This window comes from Cherax quadricarinatus, chromosome 52 (assembly GCF_038502225.1).
Source record: "Cherax quadricarinatus isolate ZL_2023a chromosome 52, ASM3850222v1, whole genome shotgun sequence".
NCBI classification, from domain to species: Eukaryota; Metazoa; Arthropoda; class Malacostraca; order Decapoda; family Parastacidae; genus Cherax; species Cherax quadricarinatus.
The window spans coordinates 25,595,824-25,617,597 of NC_091343.1; the positions used below are offsets into that span (position 1 = coordinate 25,595,824).

The window sequence follows — 21,774 nt, forward strand, 5'->3', positions numbered from 1 at the left end:
GCAACGTCTATACGGCACCAGTGTGAAACCACCTATAGTGGTTAGTGGACAGGAGCTGCACGTGACGGATTCCTATATTAAGTGACTCACTCAAGTTTTCAACTTCATTGCAGTTTTCAACCTCTTACATGTGTAAGTAAGCTTTTTCTTATTTAACAAGTATCAAGAGCAAAGACAGAAATCGTCTCCTTTCAGGTGAAGATGAAATCCGTGTGTGTTCGACCCAGAATTAAGTATTTGTAACAAAAGACAACCACAGGTTTCATATTAGAGAAGCAAATTTCATTATCTAAATTGGCTTCAAAAATAACATTTCCCTGACCCCTATATTTAATATGACATTTTGAAACGATTTATCTTGTGCCCTTTCAACGTTGTCAACAGACGATTAAGTTATTGTAGTAATTATCTGTTTTCGTTCTGTTTGTATGTGTTATATATGTTTTGGGGGTGAGAATAGAGTATAATTTTAATTTAATTTTTGTTTTTAATTTTTCCCGAATTTGGCGCCTAGTTCCCCCTATACGACTACATGTTCATTCATCTATAAGGTTACTTTGATCGCTTTATTACACAATCTGTAGATGGTCGTCAAAATATTTCAGAGGTGTAAGGAAGACAATAAAAGTTGGTGGCGTGACGCGTACATTGATATCACCAGTATAAGGCTGTAGATTTATTGTAAGATTGCACCATAACTGTGCTAACTATATTAGTCAAAGGATACTATTAGATTACAACTATGATATATTTAGCAGTAAGGGATACTCTTACAAATATGATACACATGTAGCAGTAGTGAGAAACTCATACATTACAAATATGATAACAAACATACAGCATTAAAGAGGGACCCATAAATATAATACAAAGCGACATGTTTTTAGAGCAACGGTGACAGTCTTAAGACTAGAACTGAGTGTTAGGCGACCATTGTTGATGGAATCCTCGGGATTATTTGTCTTGTATAATGTTAGGCTTTAAAATGAACTCAGGATAACGGCTTATAGCATGTAAATTCAAGAGTAAAAGTGTTAACCTATGAACGGCGAAGTCTTACTCTAATGACGGAACTTCAGAGTCGTCCACAAAATCTGGAGAGTTTGGTCGGTCAGGGAGAGGGGTTTGACGGAGAGTGTTGGTTGGGGGGCTGCACTGGATGGAACCACTTCTGGTAGAGTGATCCACTATGTTCTTATAATCCACCTGCCTCGTCTCGCTCACCTGCAGGTGCTTCACCTCGCTGTAACATGGCAGAAATTTATGTCAATAGCTCTGGCTGCCTATTCATGTCCAGTTTGTGCGTTAGTTATTCTTTTTTTATTTATTTATTTATTTATTTATTTCCAATTTGTGCACACATACAGAGGTACAAAAAAATACAGATAAGAGCAGTATGCCAAAGCCACTTATACTATGCATAGCATTACGGGCTGGCTTAAAATTAACTTAAGATTAACTAAGCAATGATTATTATTATTATTATAATCAAAAAGAAGCGCTAAGCCACAAGGACTATACAGCGCTGCTACTAAGCAATGATGAAATCAGTGATAAAACATTAATGTAAACAGATAACTATAAAGCACAAGTGAGTATTACAAAGACAGGTCATATGGTTGCATTCAGTTAGGTAGTGATTCTGTTAGGTAGTGTATTTAAAAAATAATAAAGTTAGATTGGGTTTTAGGTTTAACATTTATGTGATATAATTGTGAGAAACATTTAAGATATACAATTTATAATGTTCAGTTATTCAGTATTTATTTGGTTTTGGGTGAGTAAGTAATCTTTGAGAAGAGACTTGAATTTATAAACAGGTTGTGTTTCTTTTATATTTACAGGTAATGAATTCCAGATTTTAGGGCCTTTTATGTGCATTGAGTTTTTGCATAGCGTGAGATGGACACGAGGAACATCAAAGAGTGATCTGTGCCTTGTGTTATGGTCATGTGTTCTGTTGAGGTTGGCAAGGAGATGTTTGAGGGGAGGGTTAATATCAGAGTTAAGTGTTCTATGTATGTAATAGGTGCAGTAATAAGTATGGATGTTTTGTATGGTGAGTAGGTTTAGTGTATTGAATATTGGTGGAGTGTGCTGCCTGTAGTGAGAATTTGTTATCATTCTAACTGCAGCCTTTTGTTGGGTAATTAGTGGTCTGAGATGGTTAATTGTTGTTGAGCCCCATGCACAAATTCCATAGGTGAGATAGGGGTAAATAAGAGAGTGATATAGGGCCAGGAGGGCTGACTGTGGAACATAGTACCGTATCTTCGATAGTATGCCTACAGTCTTGGAAATTTTCTTAGAAATTTGATGTATATGTGTATGAAATTTGAGTCTATTATCAAGGTGGATTCCTAAGAATTTTCCCTCTGTTAGTTTTGTGATAGGTGATCCATTTATCATTATGTTAAGAGGGACATCTGTAGCTACGGTATTGCGGTGTTTTTTCTACAAATCACATAATCATAGCAAGAAGTAACAAATATAATAGTACATATATAAATAGCTTTGTAGTACTTAAAATTTCCATTAAATTATGAGTTATTCGCTACGTTACTGATGCTGGATTCGGGATCTGTGTATTGTGTAGGGAACAGTATTAGAGTACTCACTTATTGCCTTCCTTGAAGTAGTCAAGTGAGATGGTGGCGTGAGGTGAACTGGTAACGTCTGATGTGCGGCACGTTAAAGGTGTGATCTCTGGTAAGCAACTTCTCCCAAAGTGTTTAGCAGGTACCAGCTAAGATACATCATAAGAGCATTTAGTTAGGAGTTACTCGTCCTTAGTGTGCCGGCTGTATACGTGAGTTAAACAAGTTAAGAAAGCCTAAGGAACGAATGGATTTGTCAGTTAAAAACAGAGTAGGGGAGTTAGTACATGGGTAGATGGAGGTATTGGGTAGATGGCGAGAATATTTTGAGGAACTTTTAAATGTCGACGAAGAATGGGAGGCGGTAATTTCATGTACTGGCCAGGGAGGTATACCATCTTTTAGGAGTGAAGAAAAACAGGATGTATGAGGGAGGTGCGTGAGGCATTACGTAGAATGAAAGGGGGTAAAGCAGCTGGAACTGATGGGATCATGACAGAAATGTTAAAAGCAGGGGGGGATATAGTGTTGGAGTGGTTGGTATTTTTGTTTAATAAATGTATGAAAGAGGGGGAGGTACCTAGGGATTGGCGAAGAGCATGTATAGTCCCTTTATATAAAGGGAAGGGAGACAAAAGAGATTGTAAAAATTATAGGGGAATAAGTTTATTGAGTATACCAGGAAAAGTGTACGGTAAGGTTATTATTGAAAGAATTAGAGGTAAGACAGAATGTAGGATTGCGGATGAGCAAGAAGGTTTCAGAGTGGGTAGGGGATGTGTAGATCAAGTGTTTACATTGAAGCATATATGTGAACAGTATTTAGATAAAAGTAGGGAAGTTTTTATTGCATTTATGGATTTAGAAAAGGCATATGATAGAGTGGATAGGGGAGCAATGTGGCAGATGTTGCAAGTATATGGAATAGGTGGTAAGTTACTAAATGCTGTAAAGAGTTTTTATGAGGATAGTGAGGCTCAGGCTAGGGTGTGTAGAAGAGAGGGAGACTACTTCCCGGTAAAAGTAGGTCTTAGACAGGGATGTGTAATGTCACCATGGTTGTTTAATATATTTATAGATGGGGTTGTAAAATAAGTAAATGCTAGGGTGTTCGGGAGAGGGGTGGGATTAAATTATGGGGAATCAAATTCAAAATGGGAATTGACACAGTTACTTTTTGCTGATGATACTGTGCTTATGGGAGATTCTAAAGAAAAATTGCAAAGGTTAGTGGATGAGTTTGGGAATGTGTGTAAAGGTAGAAAGTTGAAAGTGAACATAGAAAAGAGTAAGGTGATGAGGGTATCAAATGATTTAGATAAAGAAAAATTGGATATCAAATTGTAAGTCATAGGGCTGAAGAGGGGTTGTTGAGGTGGTTTGGTCATTTAGAGAGAATGGATCAAAGAATGACATGGAGAGCGTATATATCTGTAGGGGAAGGAAGGCGGGGTAGGGGTCGTCCTCGAAAAGGTTGGAAGGAAGGGGTAAGGTGGGGCTTGGACTTCCAGCAGGCGTACGTGAGCGTGTTCGATAGGAGTGAATGGAGACGAATGGTATTTGGGACCTGACGAGCTGTTGGAGTGTGAGCAGGGTAATATTTAGTGAAGATTTAGATTTTTTAGATTTTGCCACCGAAGTGGCTAGTTTATTGTGCACCCCATACCCATCCTGTGGACGGTAGCGCGAGAGCATATGGATACACAAAAGGCCTAGGAACTAGGCCCCAAAGGGTTAACAGGAATACATATGGATTTATATCTACATATCTATAGTTCACTTATCTGTTACAAGCAAATTTAGGAAATTTGCTTAGTATATCTGGTATCTTATTTTCATTAATAAGATATCTTGACATGTCACATAGGTTATTATACTGTCTGTCTCTGTATTCCTCAATAAGTGGACAATTAAGCACATAGTGTTCAAGAGAGTGACCATATGCCTGATCACATAATTTACATTTAGTTTGATCATCATCTGTGTGTCTCCCAAACTGCCAGAAGTACTTGTAACCAAGCCTAAGCCTGGCCACTACAACATCAGTCAGTTATTTTTATATAGCCGGACTTGAGTCCTGGAAATGGGAAGTACAATGCCTGCACTCTAAAGGAGGGGTTTGGGATATTAGCAGTTTGGAGGGATATGTTGTGTATCTTTATACGTATATGCTTCTAAACTGTTGTATTCTGGGCACCTCTGCAAAAACAGTGATTATGTGTGAGTGAGGTGAAAGTGTTGAATGATGATGAAAGTATTTTCTTTTGGGGGATTTTCTTTCTTTTTGGGTCACCCTGCCTCAGTGGGAGACGGCCGACTTGTTAAAAAAAAATCTGTACTATCATTTATTTTTTTCCATAGTTTAGTATGTGTGCCGTCAATTTTTATTGATGAAATAAAAAGAACTATTAAATATATAATGTAGTGCCGAATAGGTAAAATTTGCAATTTTGGCTTAAATGGCAACTTTCTTCTTGCCGAATAAGGGAAGCTAAAAATTTGTGTATGCAATAATTTCGCAAAAATAATTCTGAACCTAACGAAAAATTATATTTCACTGTGTTTGTTTATTATTAAATTATTGTAAATTTATCTAAAATATATTTAGTTGGATAAGGCTAAATTAAATTGCACTTGTTATAATAAGGCTAGGTAAGTTTTCTAAGGTTCTTTTGGTACAAAATTATTAATTTTTACTTTAACATATATGAAAAAATATATCTTTAAAGGTATAAGAGAAAATTTTAGAAAGGACTTAATTTTAAATGAGTTCTTGCTAACTGACCAGTTTTATATATAAATGCATCTGTTGCCTACTTGAATTGTTAATCTCATTAATGCATATGTAATTATTTGAGCCTTAAACGTTGGATGGAAAACAACATTAGGAAAAACAATAGTAGGCGCCATGGAGAAACTAATTTGTTAATGACTGACCTTAGGCATGGTGATTAGGAGATGACCCGTGATCTGTGACCTGCGGGCTGTGGCACTGTCAGGTCTCACTTCTTCCAGTAGCACCAATTGTAGCACCTTGCCCTTCAGTGTGATCCGCACGTACCACGGCTCCACATCACACTTCACCAACGAAGAGTCCAGGTACCTGACCACACACAAAAAAGATCACTTTTGCTTACCATGTATATATTAGTTCAAATCATCTTTGAGTCTTTCTCTCCTTCATTCTTTTAGAATTTCCAGCTGATCAGGCCATGTGAAGTGGGGCAAAGATGTCCAAATTTTGATCCTTACTTGTATATAAAAGAAAGTACAGAGAGCATACTGGACTGAATTCATGTATGTGTAAATATTTGCTCAGTCAAAATCAAGAAACTGGAAGCAAACAATGAAGAAGGTAATGTACAATACAGGAAGCTCTGTTTCCTTGTGGGTCATTAAGTACACTCCTGTGTGGGTCATTAATTAAAAGGAGTTACATGGAGAAGGCTCGATCCCCAGTCATCTAGCCCTGAGACAAGAACGTTGCCTTAAACAGTTTACAGTGAAGAAGGTATGACTCACTTGTAGGTGTGAACTTCGAGGATGAAGCAGTTGTTGTTCTCATCCTCGGTAAAGTGGAACTCGAGCTTGGCAGAATTCACGTTTATAGGTCGACCTTCTTCAGTAAACAACCTCACCTCAGGCATCTACCCAAGTAATTACGTAAACCACATATACATGCATGCATTATTAAAATACATTTATATACCTAACTGCAAACCTTAGCACACACACACACTTCAGATTTGCACCTACTTAGACTAAACTTACTATAAAAAAACATTATCAAAACAAAACTGTTCTGAAGTCAATCAGAAGAAGCGTTTTTAAGTTATAGAATACAAAATGAACATCACCATTTATTAAAAAACAATCCGAGTTGGGACTTGTGCTCCCCAAATGCAGCGTGAGTTTTGTGTTCAGGAAACCGCACCAGTGTTGAAAATTTGAAGCCGATCATACGAGTCATTCATCAGTTATAGCATGAATTCCAACGATTCCAAGGTTATTATTATTTACTATATCAACGAATTTGCCTGCACGTAAATGAAACTAATGGGTACTATTCTGGCCCTAAGATGCATCAGCCATTAAATACTAAAACCGTTCAGAAGAGGTAAACTGAAAACTGTTTAACTTGATGTTACGGGAATAAAAATTTAAATTATTTTACACATTAAATGGTCACATCTGCACCAACATATTTGAATTTCACTCTCTGCCGTCGTCGAATTTTTACACACATTTATTTGAACATTTCAGGCTATACCACTGAGGGCTTTGGAAGTTATCCGAGCCATTCTAGGATGCTGGAAATGGGCTCAACAACTTTGGTGACAGGACACATGAAACTGCTAAATGTTCCAAGAATTTGGTCCTCGTTACCATACACAAGTGTTGATAATTTGAAGCCGATTGAATAAGGCATTCTCGAATAATGAGCGAAAAAAAGATAAAACAATTCAAGAAACCTCACTTAAAAAAAAAAAGGTCCCCCTTCGGGGATACCTAATAAAGAGAATGGATACATAGGAGTGTAAATATTTCGTCTAAATACATAACTCTCAAAAGATTTTTTCTTTATTCTTCATTTTAACTTTTTTTTTTTTATTGTATTCACCTGTTTGACAATGCCATCAGTGTAACCGCTGTGTTGACTATGGCGAAGGTGAGCCAGACGTCGGTGGTGGGCCAGGCGGGACTCCGGAGTGTGGTAGCTGGTTCCTCTCCACCACCTGACAAATACATACATACACAGACACACAGACACACAGACACACACACACACACACACACACACACACACACACACACACACACACACACACACACACACACACATACACACACACATGGGAGGAAGAGCAGGAAGGTCATGATGACAGGTCAAAAAACAAAAGGTGAAGAGGAGAAAAGTGGGATTATATAGATCAATACGTGTATAAGAGGTTAGACGGAGGAATTAGAGATCAACAATCACCGCAATAAAAATGTATTCGCTAGTCGTAGCCTGGTTTCTGTCCAGTTATGCATTGATCCCTGTATTACAGTCACATCGGGAATACATTGTAATAAGAATAGGGTAATCAGTCTGAGTGACCAATATCATATTACTGAGCGCATATAATGCAGACAGGTTGACAAATATGAAACATATGCATCGCTTGGGTATTTCTATTGCGGCAATAAAGATACCAGTGTTGGAAATGTCTTAGTCACCTGTAATACAGCTACCAAGGGATGCAAATGAGTTTTATATATCTGAGTGATAAATACAGCTGATGCTTGAGCCCACGAACTGAAGAGCAATAGTCTGTAGCAGAATACGAAGCGACGGGACTGTGGGCCACACTGGTTTTTTTTTTTTTCTAAATGCTTACTCTTTTGTATCTGGAATCATAGACATCCAAAATTAACTTTATTTTTTTAAGGCTAAGTTGGTTAATGAGGTATACAATTTTCGACCCGAAATAATAATCTGGTTAAACAATCGCTTAATACATACAGAAAAAGTAAATGGTTATAACTATGACCATAATTTTTAATAGGGTGGAGCGGTAAGCCAGCGGAAGGCCTCGGTCAGATGACCTAAAGCTTCAAAGGCGTGTCATCATCTAAGACCCGCGTCAGGAAACACTTGTCCTGTTTCCTGACAAACCTAACCTAACATACAGAAAGAATACTTTATTATCACTTTACATTTCTTTTGCAAACTGCATCTGAATTGGTATGTGAAATGTGCTTTGAGTGATTCCACACTTCATATATCCGATTAATTAAAAATCGGAGCAGCATAAAATTTGATAATCATATCTACCCTGACTTACGAACCTTCGAACGGGTACCGTGATCTTTGTGAACAGTTATTGATCCACGGAATTGAAGGTACTTTCTCCTTTGTATTGCCCAGACTCTGTATGACCCTTTAGGGGTTTAGAGCTCACTCATGAATATATATTAATGTTGCTGATAAACTAATAACACAGTTTCTGGAATTAGTTATGCATTATTTTAACGTATAATTTACGCTCAGCTAAGGAAAACAAATGTGAGATCTTACCGAAATGACCTTTTTGATACGTGAGAATCGTAACTGTGATTTTCTGAGAATTATCTTTTTTCATTCAACATTCCGTGTGAAGGAAACAAACATTAGCTAACTTACCCTTCGTCGTCTTCATCGTCGTCTTTCCTGTCGTTAGCGCATCGTTCGTATTCCTCTCTCTCCCTTGCCCGTGTGTCTGCAGGCAAATTGTAATAATATTAATTCATAATATTAAGGCTGATATTTCCCCGCAAATAATATAATACAAAGAAAACAAAGCATGGCACCCCATGGAAAAAGTGATCGCTGGTATTGGCATTTGGCTTCTAGGTATAAATAGGGCCAGGAATCACGGAGACAGACAAGATCAAACAGATAGACAGAAAAAAAAAAAACGAGTTCAAAGAGACCAAGTCCAAGTTCTATCAGAGCAACAACAGTTTAAAAATACAAGATCATGAGGAGAGTGCTCATGGAAAACTATAAGAAATGCATAAAAATTATCAACAGACGATTTAAGGTTTCCACAAAGAATCGAGGAAGTACATAATAGGGCAAGAAGGTTCTTAAATTACTGGAACACAACCAGAGAAGACATGATTACAACATATAAAGTACATAGAAACACGGTTGATAGGGACAGACTATTTGAGAGGGGAGAAACAGCTCGAAGTGACACAACTGGAAACCAAACATTCAAATGAGCCAAGATAACGAAGAATTCCTCCAGTGTGAGGATAGTGAAGAAATGGAATGAATCAAGAAGGTATGTAATGGATGCCACTTAGTACATGGATTAAAAAGCAGATATGAATAGGTCTCCCCCCTCCCTCCCCAGAAAAAGAGTAAGCCCCACCAATGAATCGATTTACAATAGTAGTGCCGAAAAACTGAAGCTCGATCCCCCTACTCATACAATTAGGTGAAAATGTGTTTTTAAGGCTTTATCTGGAAAACAAGCAGAAGTTTTCGTAAAATACATTTTTTTGAAAAAAATATCTTTTACATTGCTCGATATATTATGTGAATTAACAAATTATACAAATGTATAATTTTGCCCCAGTGTAATTTAGCACCCATACTTAACATAGTTAAAATTAATATAACAGCTTAACAGCTTACTCCTTAACCTATCTTCAATCAAACTAAATTTAGTTAGCCTTACCTAACACGAATGAAGTATAATAACTTCGTGATATATAAACTGATTTCCGTTGAGTTATTTCTACGATACATTTACAATTGCTTTATTTGGCCAAAGAATAGTTGCTTTATAAACTAAGCTCGCAAGTTCCACCAACGCCTCACCGAGAGCTAGCTGCTGGTCGACCTGGACGGTGGAATGAGAGGATGTAAGGCTTTGGAGAGCCATCAGTCTCTCTGATCTAGTGATAGTTGTGCCATCGAGCTCCTCAAGTGCAGGCAAGTTGTTCAACACCCACTCCCGGTATCCCCGGTAACTGGTACACGGGTTACCAGTCAGGTACCTGCAATACAGTGTACTCTTTGCAACACTTTTACCAGGTAACCGTTACACGGGTTATCTGTCAGGTACTTGCTAAATATCACACTGATAATGCTGGTTAAACTAGCTTTAACATTTCCTTGAGTACGTCCACAAATACTTCCATTTATACCCCGGAATATATACAGAAACAAACCTCCATGCACATATCCTAGAGTATGTTAAGAAACTATTCATGCATTTTCTAGAGAATGACCAAAAAATATTCCTTCACATATTTCTCATATCAACATACTAACTCAAAAGATAAAATTACTACACAACTTATTTCCAGTAAAGTGTTAACCACCTACTCACAACTCCTTGAGATTGGGTAGGTCCTCTAGGCTTAATACTGAAGTCAGGTCATAGATGAAGTTTGCTGTAAGGTCGAGTTTTTGGAGGGCCTCGCATTGTTCAAGACCCTCCACCCGCTCTACGTTATTCAAGGCCAGGTTGAGGTATTCTAACTCTCGAAGACGACCCACATTCTCTGTCGAAAAAGTCACCAGAGATCACTAAAAGTCACTCACATATAAGATTACGTTAGGTATGGAGCAATTAGGCGAGCTTAGAATAGGTGGTTGGGGTGGGTCAGCTAGGCTAGAATAACTGGTTAGGCATTTTTGTAACCAACAATATGCAGATAAAGACACATGTGCACAGTTCATGACATTTATTGAGGAAACGTTTCGCGGTAAGTGTGTCTTCCACTCCTAATACAAAGACGATTAAGAAACTAGTATTTATGGTGGGGGTAGTCAGCTGACAAGCTGTGAGAGGGAAGAGGTAATAGTAGTAGCACAGCTGAGGTAAGATGGATCAGGTTTGAGAACCTGTTAGCAGTAGAGTAACATATTAAAGTGAAGTGTACGTTACAATTGCTTCGATTTCGAGGGATGTAAGTTTGGTCTTGTTATGGACTCACCTCACCCATAAGCTCAATCCTGGCCAATTTACACATGGAGAATCTCTAAGTCAATCGCATACCGCCAGCTTTCCCTGATGCTATTTTGGTCATTTTTCCAAAGAGCCTCGACATGCAGAACATCCTCGACACCATCAGCAGCTAGGAGTCTACCATAAAATTCACACTTGAAGAAACGGCAACCAACTTCCATTCCTAGATGTGTTATTCCACACACGCAAAGATAAACTTTTATTCACATATTACCTACTCACAAGAACGACTTTCTTCATTTTTACTCCTATCACGATAACAGAACTAAAAAGGGGCGTCGTGATAGGATGCTTTATAAGTGCATATGGAATATGCAGCCCACTGTTGATGGAAGAAGACTGTCAATTCATTACAAAAGCTTTCAAACTACGTACTGCACTTTCCATTTCACTTCATCGTCGACTGCAGAAAGCATATAGCACGAATTCTCAACAGGAACACCGTTAACACTACAGCCCAGTATATTGTTCTGCCTGTTAGCAACGTAGTTTCAAACGTAACACTGAAAATGTGAGGCAGTCAGTTTAAAATAGCTACTAACTCTTCAACCACTCAGATATTAATAAGGAACAAATTAACAGCATGATGAATTAGACTCTTGTGCAACACTTGGGTAACTTTAGCATTGCATCAACATTACGGATGATGATATTTTTTGATTATCAAACTGAGAAGGTTTAAGCCAAGAAATACAAGCACCTCGGCTTATTTTTGTACGGGGTACTTCGATCCTTTTTCCTGGGATGCAATAAACAACAATAGACTAATACCCAACTATATTTACTGCTAAGCGAACAGGGATAATAGGCGTAAGGAGACTTGCCCGTAAGTCTCTACTCAGACTGGGTGTGAGCTCAACGCTCTTCTACTGACCTGTGGGTACGTAAAAGCAAGAGATAATATGTACTCACCAATCTTGCTAATAAGGTTGCCTTGCAAGTAGAGAATGCGAAGACGCGGACACCAACGATGAAGGTATTCAATTTTCTCGATATCTTGCTGGTGGAGAGAGAGCTCTTCAAGCGTCGAAAGTTCGCCCTCATTATGTTCCGCACGTTTACGTACGAGTTCTGGCGTGACTGTGGGCGGCAGAGAGGAAAAATGATTAGGAAAACATGTATATGAACACCATTTTAAGCTGTCTCATGCTATTATATACGCATTCAGACTGTGTGTGTACACACACCTTGTTCGCAGATGATGAGAAGTAATGAGAAAAATTAAATCAGACGAGGATCAGGAAGGACTAGAGAGACCTGGACAGGCTGGACGCGTTGTCCAGCAACTGGCTCCTCAAATTTAGCCCCTCCAAATGCAAAGTCATGAAGATTGGGGAAGGGCAAAGAAGACCGCAGACAGAGTATATACTAGGTGGCCAAAGACTGCAAACCTCACTCAAGGAAAAAGATCTTGGGGTGAGTATAATACCGAGCACGTCTCCGGAAGCACATATCAACCAGATAACTGCTGCAGCATATGGGCGCCTGGCCAACCTGAGAATAGCGTTCCGATACCTCAGTAAGGAATCGTTCAAGACTCTACACCGTGTACGTCAGGCTCATACTGGAGTATGCACCACCAGTTTGGAACTCACACCTAGTCAAGCACGTCAAGAAGTTAGAGAAAGCGCAAAGGTTTGCAACAAGGCTAGTTACAGAGCTAAGGGGAATGTCCTACGAAGAAAGGTTAAGGAAAATCGGCCTGACGACACTGGAGGACAGGAGGGTTAGGGGAGACATGATAACGACATACAAAATACTGAGAGAAATAGATAAGGTGGACAGAGACAGGATGTTCCAGAGAGGGGACACAGAAGCAAGGGGTCACAATTGGAAGTTGAAGATTCAGATGAGTAAAAGGGATGTTAGTAAGCATTTCTTCATTCACAGAGTTGTCAGGAAGTGGAATAGTCTGGCATGTGATGTAGTGGAGGCAGGAACCAAACATAGTTTTAAGACGAGGTATGATAAAGCTCGTGGAGCAGGGAGAGAGAGGACCTAGTAGCGACCAGCGAAGAGGCGGGGCCAGGAGCTGTGAATCGACTCCTGCAACCACAAATAGGTGAGTACAATTGAGTACACATACACACAAACTATTGAGTGAACTAGCTACTTTAATATTGGTGTTTTAATGTATATAAAGTTTTTTTACTTAATCATCTTTAATAATCTTATCTACAGTCTTCTGATAATTTAATTATATTAAACATAGCATTCCAATAATCTAACTTCAACTGTACAAGTATTCAATATTAAGTAGTTTTAGTCTTCCTGAAATGGTCTGCACATGACTAGGGTTTTTGAAAATTGAAATAAATGCCACCTAATGTTGAAGTAATTATGTACAAATTTAAAACATATTGCACGTATTAGAAACATGTGTAGTATTACAAGTAGCAGTGGAAGTAGTGTAACTATGGTAATCAATATATGGTAACGTGATTGAGCATAGCCACTTACCTTTTACCATTGTTGTGAATAACTGCAGATAGTTTTCACTCTGAAATTTGTTAAATTTTAATGTACAAGTATAAAGTTAGCTTGATAGTTATATTGTGCAGAAGTTGGGTCCCAGTATTGTGTTAACTAAGCAAAATACAGCAGTAAAACACTATTTTCAAAAGTAATGCTGGGGCATTTATTATTATTATTATTATTATTATTATTATTATTATTATTATTATTATTATTATTATTATTATTAATTTATATGGAACACTGAACTCGTGTCAAAGCTTGGGGAACGGGAGGGATGGGAGCAATCAGTTGATCTGAGGAAGGGAATTATTGCTCCAATTCCTTGGATCAAGAGTCCTTCATCAACATCAAGGACATTCAGCTACAGCAGGGGGGAGATAGGTTACGTAATAAAATCAGGCTGAAAAATTACACTTAAAGTATATTTTAGATGGTACAGATACACCCAAAGATGCTTTGTTGACTATACAAATTACAAACGCATAGAGTTATTTACAGTAGACAAACAGGAAAACAACATTGAACTTTTTGAGTATGCCTAGATTAAATTTTACATAAGGTGCCATGTAATACCATTGTAAAAAAAATTAACTCATTCTTGAAGTCAAAGTAGTTAGTGATAACCTCAACGGTAGTTATCAAGGCTCCCTCTACCCATCACCAACAAATTCTGGAGGTAACTTCGATAATAAATGCACTAAAGACAAAGCAGGTAATAAAGAAAGTGTATCGTCATTCATATATAAGAAAGCTACCCATGTGTTATCGCCTGTCATTGAAACCAAAACTTTCCCTAATATATTTAAGTTAGTTCGTGTTACCCCTGTCCACAAAGGTAGAGACCCAACTGAAACAGTTATAGACCAATTTCTAACTTGGCATTATTCTTTAAAATCTTTGAAAAAACAATATATGTATATACTGTTTACGGTGTCCCGTAGCTCGATTGCTAGCTCACTCGGCTCACACGTTGAGGTCCGGGGTTCGATCCCCGGTACGGGTGAAAACATTAGGACGTGTTTCCTTAAGGCTTAAGACAACTGCTGTCCCTGTTCACCTAGCGGTAAATTAGGTACCTGGGTATTAGTCGATTGGTGTGGGTCGCACCCTGGAGGGGGTTTCGGGGGATCAGCGCCCCCGTAGCCCGGTTCGTGACCAGGCCTCGTGGATCAGGGCCTGATCAACCAGGCTATTACTGCTGGTCGCACGTAAACCGACGTACGAACCACAGCTCGACTGACTTTAGGTGCCTGGGGACAAAATTAACAAGGGGCTTTCTATATAGTAGTATATCATTGCTGTATAGTCCTTGTGGCTTAGCGCTTCTTTTTTTATTATAATAATAATAATAATAGTATATCATTGATGTCAGTAGTTTAATCACGTTAATGAATCCTATGTCAGTTGTATACTGTACTATACTTTGTAGATATAAGATTCTTTGTTTAGGTAATTTACACATGTGTTACTATGTATGACAACTGTACTTATGTGGGCCTGTACCTAAATAAACTTATTTAGTAAAATTATTAGTGGGTAATCTTTGGATTTTCTTTCCTAGTGTTTGCTACTACTGTCGGGGAACGTTTAAATTGAATTATATACTAACAATAAAGAATACACTACACATGTCAAGTAATAGCATGAAACTGTCTGTTTACGATATTAAAGATGGGGAAACCTGTCAGAGGAGTTTTAAGTTATCAGCTGATGTTGTGGTTGTTGATGCTGCATCGTCGTTGTCATGGCGACGCAGCGACACACAACAAACCAAACAACATAATCTATATTTTCCCAAACTGTCATATATTTGCATCATTTGATTTTCTAATTATAAAGAGACACAAATAAAGGTAACTTATTGAAATGTCCTCATCAAAATGGAATTGGTAGTGTTTGAAGAGTAAATTAAGGGATAATAGAGTTACAGAGTGACGTGTGGCATCAATAGATGGACGCAAGTGCAGCTGAGACCAAATTGTGTGAGGTGATGTCTGGTAGATTCAAGCAAGATCCTCCCAGTTCCGCCAGCTCTGACAGGTCGGTCTTTGGGAGAAGAGGCAAACGCCTGCTTCCCAGCCTTCACCCAGACCATTTAGTACCCCATTTTGTCGCAAATGACCATTCTGTGAGTGGAAGTGAGGCGGTGTTGTTGGACCTGCCTGTGGGTGAAATTATTGTTGTCTGGTTGAAAGTCTGACAGCAGCAGCATCCTGATCTTTGCTGAGATGACGGTGGAGGCTGCGTGGGGGGAAGAGAGCGCCAATATATCGATCCTTCCCCGCTAACAATGATTAAATATGTCCTTGACCTACTCATCATTGTTCAATATCGTCATAACTAAAGCCGCGTCTAGTCGGAGCCGCTGGATAAATTTGAACATTTTAATAACACCTTCAAGGTGCCTTGATGACGGTGAGGGGACACTCTTGATCCAGGGAATTAGAGCTGCCCTACATTTCCTTGGACCAAAACTGATTACTTCCCATTCCCAAGTTTCTCCGTGGCCGCTACTGGTTTGGCGCTCCCCCGTTAAATTAAATAAGTTCATTTACAGGGGATAGTGACTATGAGGCGACAGTGACACTATAAGGCGAGAGCAGTGAAATGAGGGGACAGTAATGATATGAGGGGACAGTGATGGTATCAGGGGACAGTGATGGTATCAGGGGACAGTGATGGTATCAGGGGACAGTGATGGTATCAGGGGACAGTGACACTATGAGGGGACAGTGATGGTATGAGGGACAGTAATGGTATAAGGGGAGTGATGTTATGAGGGGACAGTGACACCAGGTCCGTGGCTTGGTAGGCAAAACTTTCACTTCACACGCTGAGGCTCCGTGGTTTAATCCCTGGCAAGGGTGGAAACATTGGGTGTGTTTCCTCACACCTGTTCTCCCGTTCACCTAGCAAGCATCTACCTGGTAGCTAGTTGACTGGTGTGGGTCGCATCCTGGGAGACAAGATTGAGGACCCCAGTGGAAATAAGACAGACAGTCCCTCAGTGATGCACTGTCTTTCTTGGGTTATCCTGGCTGGCTAACCCTCTGGGGTTAAAAATCCAAACAAAGTCTTATCTTAGGGAGTAGTGATTGTATTAGGGGACAGTGATGTGATGTTATGAGGGGGTAATGATGGTATGAGGTGACAGTGATGTTATGAGGGGACAGTGATGTTATGAGGGGATGGTGTTTGTATGAGGGGACACTGACAATAATAATAATAATAATCTCTATTTCTACAAGTACATGTGCAGTGTATACAGGCCTATCTGATATCAAAGACATACTACTACTATATAGAAAGTCCCTTGTTATGTAGAGCATTTTGGGCAAATTAGGTCAATTTTTCCCTCAGGATGCAACCCACACCCAGGTACCTATTTTACTGCTAAGTGAACAGGAGTAGCAGGTGTCTTAAGGAAACGTGTCCTAATGCTTCCACCTGTATCGGGGATCAAACCGTAGACCTCAACGTGTGAATTGAGGGTGCTAGCAATTGAGCTGTGGGATAAGGAGACAGTGATGGTATAAGGGGACAGTGACACTTTGAGGGGATAGTGACACTGAGGGGATGATGGTAGACTGAAATATGAAGGGACAGTGATAAACTGAAATGTGAGATGGTGATGGTACGAGGTGACAGTAACACTGAGGGGGGGACAGTGATGTACCTTTAAGTTTCGAGAGTTTTTTGTGCTTCTGGAGCCGGGCCCTGGGTCAGGTAGTTCTCTGGTTAACCAGGCTGTTGCTGCCGGCAGCCTGCTGGCCCACATATTCATCACAGCATGGTTGATCTGGCACTTGGTGGATGTACTTGTGCAGTTTCTTCTTGAAGACTTCTTCACTTGTCTTGGAAGTATTTATGATATCTTCTGGTAAGATATAGAATAGTCTAAAACCATGGATATTGATAATAATATTCTTTTATTGTGCCCATGGTGCTGGTATGAGGGGACAACAAAGGCATGAAAGGGGTGAGGGTAAGAGGACAGTGATAATATGGGGGGACTGATGGCATGAAGGGAGTGATAGTATATAAGGACAGTGATGGTACAAGAGGACAGTGATGGAATGAGGTGACAGTGACAGTATGAGGGGGTACTGATGGCATATGGGGAGTGATGGTATGAGGGGATAGTGATGTTATTAGGGAACAGTGACTTCATGATGGGTCAGTGATGGCATGTATTGACTGATGGTATGATGGAACAGTAATGATATGAGATGAGGGGACAGTGATTCTATGATAGAACAGTGATGGTATGTTGTTTTGGCCCACCTCATGGTGAGCAAAAATCACACAATGCTCTAATCCACAGGACCACCCAATCCTACAAGGTTCACGCACCCTGCAGAGCTAGGTGTTGTACTGTGATCCGAGGACATACAGTGGTGTGGGTGCCTCAGACCTAACTTCATTCTACTCCCCGTTTGGTGTACTAACCTCCACAAGCCATATATGTATATCATATTGTAACCACGAACGAGTGGTATTTAATCAATAACAACACCATCGTATGTCCTTGGATCATGGTACAACACCTAGGTCTGTTGGGTGCATGATCTTTGTAGAACTGGGTGGTCCTGTGGGTTAGAGTGTCATGTGATTTTCGCTCGCCATGAGGCAGGCTAAAAAACACGAGTTTGAGCCCTCGGCTAGTCGCAGTGTTGTTATTGATATACAGTGGACCCTTGACCAACGGCTTTAATCCATTCCAGAGAGCTAGCTTTTAGGCGAATTAGCTGTTAAATTAAATTTCACCATAAGAAATAATGGAGATAAAATTAATCCATTCCAGACACCCAAAAGTATTAAACAAAATAATTTTCTTTTACATGAAATATACATTTCCCTATGCAGAAACGAATGGTACATGCAAAATAAACAATAATTAAATGCCACTTACCTTTATTGTGGAGTTGTTGATGAATGATGTGCCAGCAGCAGGGGAGATTCAGGTGTTCTATTTTTTGGAAGGGGAATCCCCTTCCATAAAGACTAAAGGTACCAAGTCCTTTGGTGGGGTTACTTCCCTTATTGGTTTTTTATTGCCACCAGGACCAGCTTGAGAATCACTGGACCCCTGTCGGACAAAATATCTGTCCAGAGAGCTCTGTTTCTCATGTGCCCTTTGGATTTCCCTAAAATGGGACACAAGAGTGTCTTTGTACATGTTGCCAATATGGCTTGCAACAGCTGTGACAGGATAAAATTCATCCATAAATACTTGCACCTTTGTAAACATTGTACACATTTCCTTAATCCTTGATGAAGGCAACTTCCTCCGTCTCTCTTCCTCCTGCTCTGAAGCACATTCCTGAGCTGTGATCTGTTACTGTTGCACCTCAAGCTCTTGCAGCTCTGCAGTGGTTAGTTCTTCATTGTCGTTCTGCACCAACTCTTCCACATCCTCGCCACAAACCTCCAACCCCATGGACTTCCCCAATGACACAGTTGATTCAACAACTGGCATAGGCTCCTGAGGGTTAGCCCCAAGCCCTTCAAAATCCCTCTCTTGTACACATTGTGGCCACAGTTTCCTCCAAGCAGAGTTCAAAGTCCTGCAAGTCACTCCCTCCCAAGCCTTACCTGTAAGGTTTATGCAACTGAGGATATTGAAGCGATCTTTCCAAAACTCTCTTAGGGTCAATTGAGTGTCTAAGGTCACTTCAAAGCACTTTTGAAACACTGCTTTTGTGTAGAGTTTTTTGAAGTTTGAAATCACATGCTGGTCCATGGGCTGGAGGAAAGGAGTTGTATTAGGAGGCAAAAACTTAACTTTTATGAAGCTAAACTCCCCCACAATTTGCTGTTCCAAGTCGTGAGGATGAGCAGGAGCATTGTCCATTACCAGGAGGCACTTGAGTGACAATTTCTTTTCCAGGAGGTAATTTTTCACTGTGGGGCCAAACACACCATAAAACCACTCCAGGAAAATTTCCCTAGTGACCCATGCATTCCTATTTGATTTCCACATCACACACAAATTAACCTTGATGATATTGTTTTTCCTGAGCACTGGGAGTTTCAGAGTGATACACGATACAGAGTGATACTTTGCAATCACCATAAGCATTACTGCATAACATAAGTGTGAGCCTGTCTTTCATAGGCTTGTGTCCTGGGAATGCTTTTTCCTCCTGAGTAATGTAGGTCCTGTTTGGCATTTTCTTCCAAAACAGGCCTGTTTTGTCACAATTAAACACTTGTTGGGGTTTTTTAAGTTTTCAGTCTCTGTGTACTCCTTAAAGTCCTGCACAACATTTTTCAGCCGCTTTTTTGTGTGAACTGGCAGCCTCACCACGCCTTATCACACTGGGTATACACTACGATTCTTAAATCTCTCAAACCAGCCTTTGCTGGCCTTAAATTCATCAATATCATCACTATTTGCAGGCATTTTCTTAATGAGATCATAATGCAACTGCCTTGCGTTTTCACATATTATTGACTGAGAAACGCTATTTCCTGATAATTGTTTTTCGTTTATCCACACCAACAACAGTCTCTCCACCTCTTCAATTATTTGCTGTCTCCGTTTTGAAAACATACTTGCACCTTTTGCAACAACAGCTTACTTGATTGCCTTTCTGTTCACCAAGATAGTAGTGATGGTTGAATGGGGTTTGTTATATAGCCTTTCCAACTTGGACATATGCACTCCACTTGCATATTTTTCAATGATCTCTTTCTTCATTTCCATTGTAATTCTCACCATTTTTACCACAGGCTTGGCACTAGAAGCTTTCTTGGGGCCCATGGTGGTTTATTTAGCGGTTACAAGCACTAAAAACACTGGAATAATACAAAAATTATCGCAGGTACACGTGAGATCGACCGAAATGGCTTGTAAACACTGGCTTTACGTGGAGTCTTGGAGTGGCTGGGCCCACTCAGGCTGCGCTCCGGCTGCATGGACATGTTCGGGACGAAAGCCTTTAGACAAACTTTTTGCCGTTGGTAGAGCCAACTTTTTGACGCCAAAGTGCGCCATTGGTCGATTTTGGCGTTAGTCGATGCCGTCATTGGTTGAGGGTCCACTGTACAGTGGACCCTCGACCAGCGATGGCATCGATTAACGATAAGTCTGACTAGCGATACATTTTACCGCAAAAATTTTGCCTCGATTAGCGCTAAAAAACTAGACCAACACTACATGTATTCGTCCCGTCTGAGACACGTCCACTTCTGGCCAGTGTTTACAAGCCAGCCAGCCACCGCGGTCGCTTCCAAGCATACAATCGGAACATTTCATATTATCACAGCCTTTTTAGTGATTGCACCTGCAAAATAAGTCACCATGGGCCCCAAGAAAGCTTCTAGTGCCAACCCTACAGCAAAAAGGGTGAGAATTACTATGGATATGAAGAAAGAGATCATTGCTAAGTATGAAAATGGAGTGCATGTCTCCGAGCTGGCCAGGCTGTACACAAAACCCCAATCAACCATCGCTACTATTGTGGCCAAGAAAACGGCAATCAAGGAAGCTGTTCTTGCCAAAGGTGCAACTATGTTTTCGAAACTGAGATCGCAAGTGATAGAAGATGTTGAGAGACTGTTATTGGTATGGATAAATGAAACAGATAGCAGGAGATAGCATCTCTCAAGCGATCATATGTGAAAAGGCTAGGAAGTTGCATGACGATTTAATTAGAAAAATGCCAGCAACTAGTGGTGATGTGAGTGAATTTAAGGCCAGAAAAGGTTGGTTTGAGAGATTTAAGAATCGTAGTGGCATACATAGTGTGATAAGGCATGGTGAGGCTGCCAGTTTGGACCAAAAAGCAGATGAAAAATATGTGCAGGAATTCAAGGAGTACATAGACAGTGAAGGACTGAAACCTGAACAAGTGTTTAATGGTGACACTGACAATGTTGTGAAACACTTTAGGAATGTCATAAAGGATTGTAAAAAGTATTTCTGGCAATTTTAAAAGATTTATCAATTACATTTCTTGGGTTCATAGATGAGGAAATATCCAAAATTTATGAAATAGGTAATGATTTAAAATACCCAAGAAATGTAATTGATAAATCTTTTAAAATTGCCAGAAATACTTTTTACAATCCAAAAAGGGACAACCAGCCTTATTCAAATAAAAATATGTTGGTTCTCCCTTACCATGAAAACTTGGTTGATATGCCTTCTCTTCTTAAGACTTTTAATATTAAAGTTGTATTCA

At 39.7% G+C, this 21,774-nt stretch overlaps 2 protein-coding genes across 10 annotated transcripts in view; one reads left to right on the forward strand and one right to left on the reverse strand.

The window, feature by feature from the left end:
- Positions 1-682: 682 nt before the first annotated feature.
- LOC128696889 (dynein axonemal assembly factor 11-like) lies at positions 683-15,330 on the reverse strand. Of its 2 annotated transcripts, none has more exons than XM_070096200.1 (11): positions 15,247-15,324; positions 13,568-13,607; positions 12,020-12,187; positions 10,466-10,640; positions 9,952-10,130; positions 8,764-8,839; positions 7,219-7,333; positions 6,120-6,244; positions 5,535-5,700; positions 2,619-2,746; positions 683-1,243 (listed from the first exon to the last, which is right to left on the reverse strand). In XM_070096200.1, the coding sequence occupies exons 2-11, from the start codon at positions 13,575-13,577 to the stop codon at positions 1,057-1,059; spliced, it is 1,329 nt and encodes a 442-aa protein (XP_069952301.1). In that variant the 5' UTR covers positions 13,578-13,607; positions 15,247-15,324; the 3' UTR covers positions 683-1,056. The 2 variants fall into 2 exon arrangements, with proteins under 2 accessions (XP_069952301.1, XP_069952300.1); XM_070096199.1 differs by having other exon boundaries at positions 686-1,243; positions 15,267-15,330.
- A 192-nt stretch (positions 15,331-15,522) lies between these two features.
- Positions 15,523-21,774, forward strand: part of l(2)k01209 (lethal (2) k01209) — a 268,161-nt gene continuing 261,909 nt past the window's right edge. For 7 of the 8 annotated variants that reach the window (XM_070096203.1, XM_070096201.1, XM_070096202.1 and 4 more), the window contains exon 1: positions 15,523-15,625. In XM_070096203.1, coding sequence (XP_069952304.1) covers positions 15,537-15,625 — 89 coding nt within the window. In that variant the 5' untranslated portion in view covers positions 15,523-15,536. Of the gene's footprint in view, positions 15,626-17,079; positions 17,466-21,774 lie in introns of those variants that run through there. The other variant, XM_070096207.1, reaches the window with a different exon arrangement.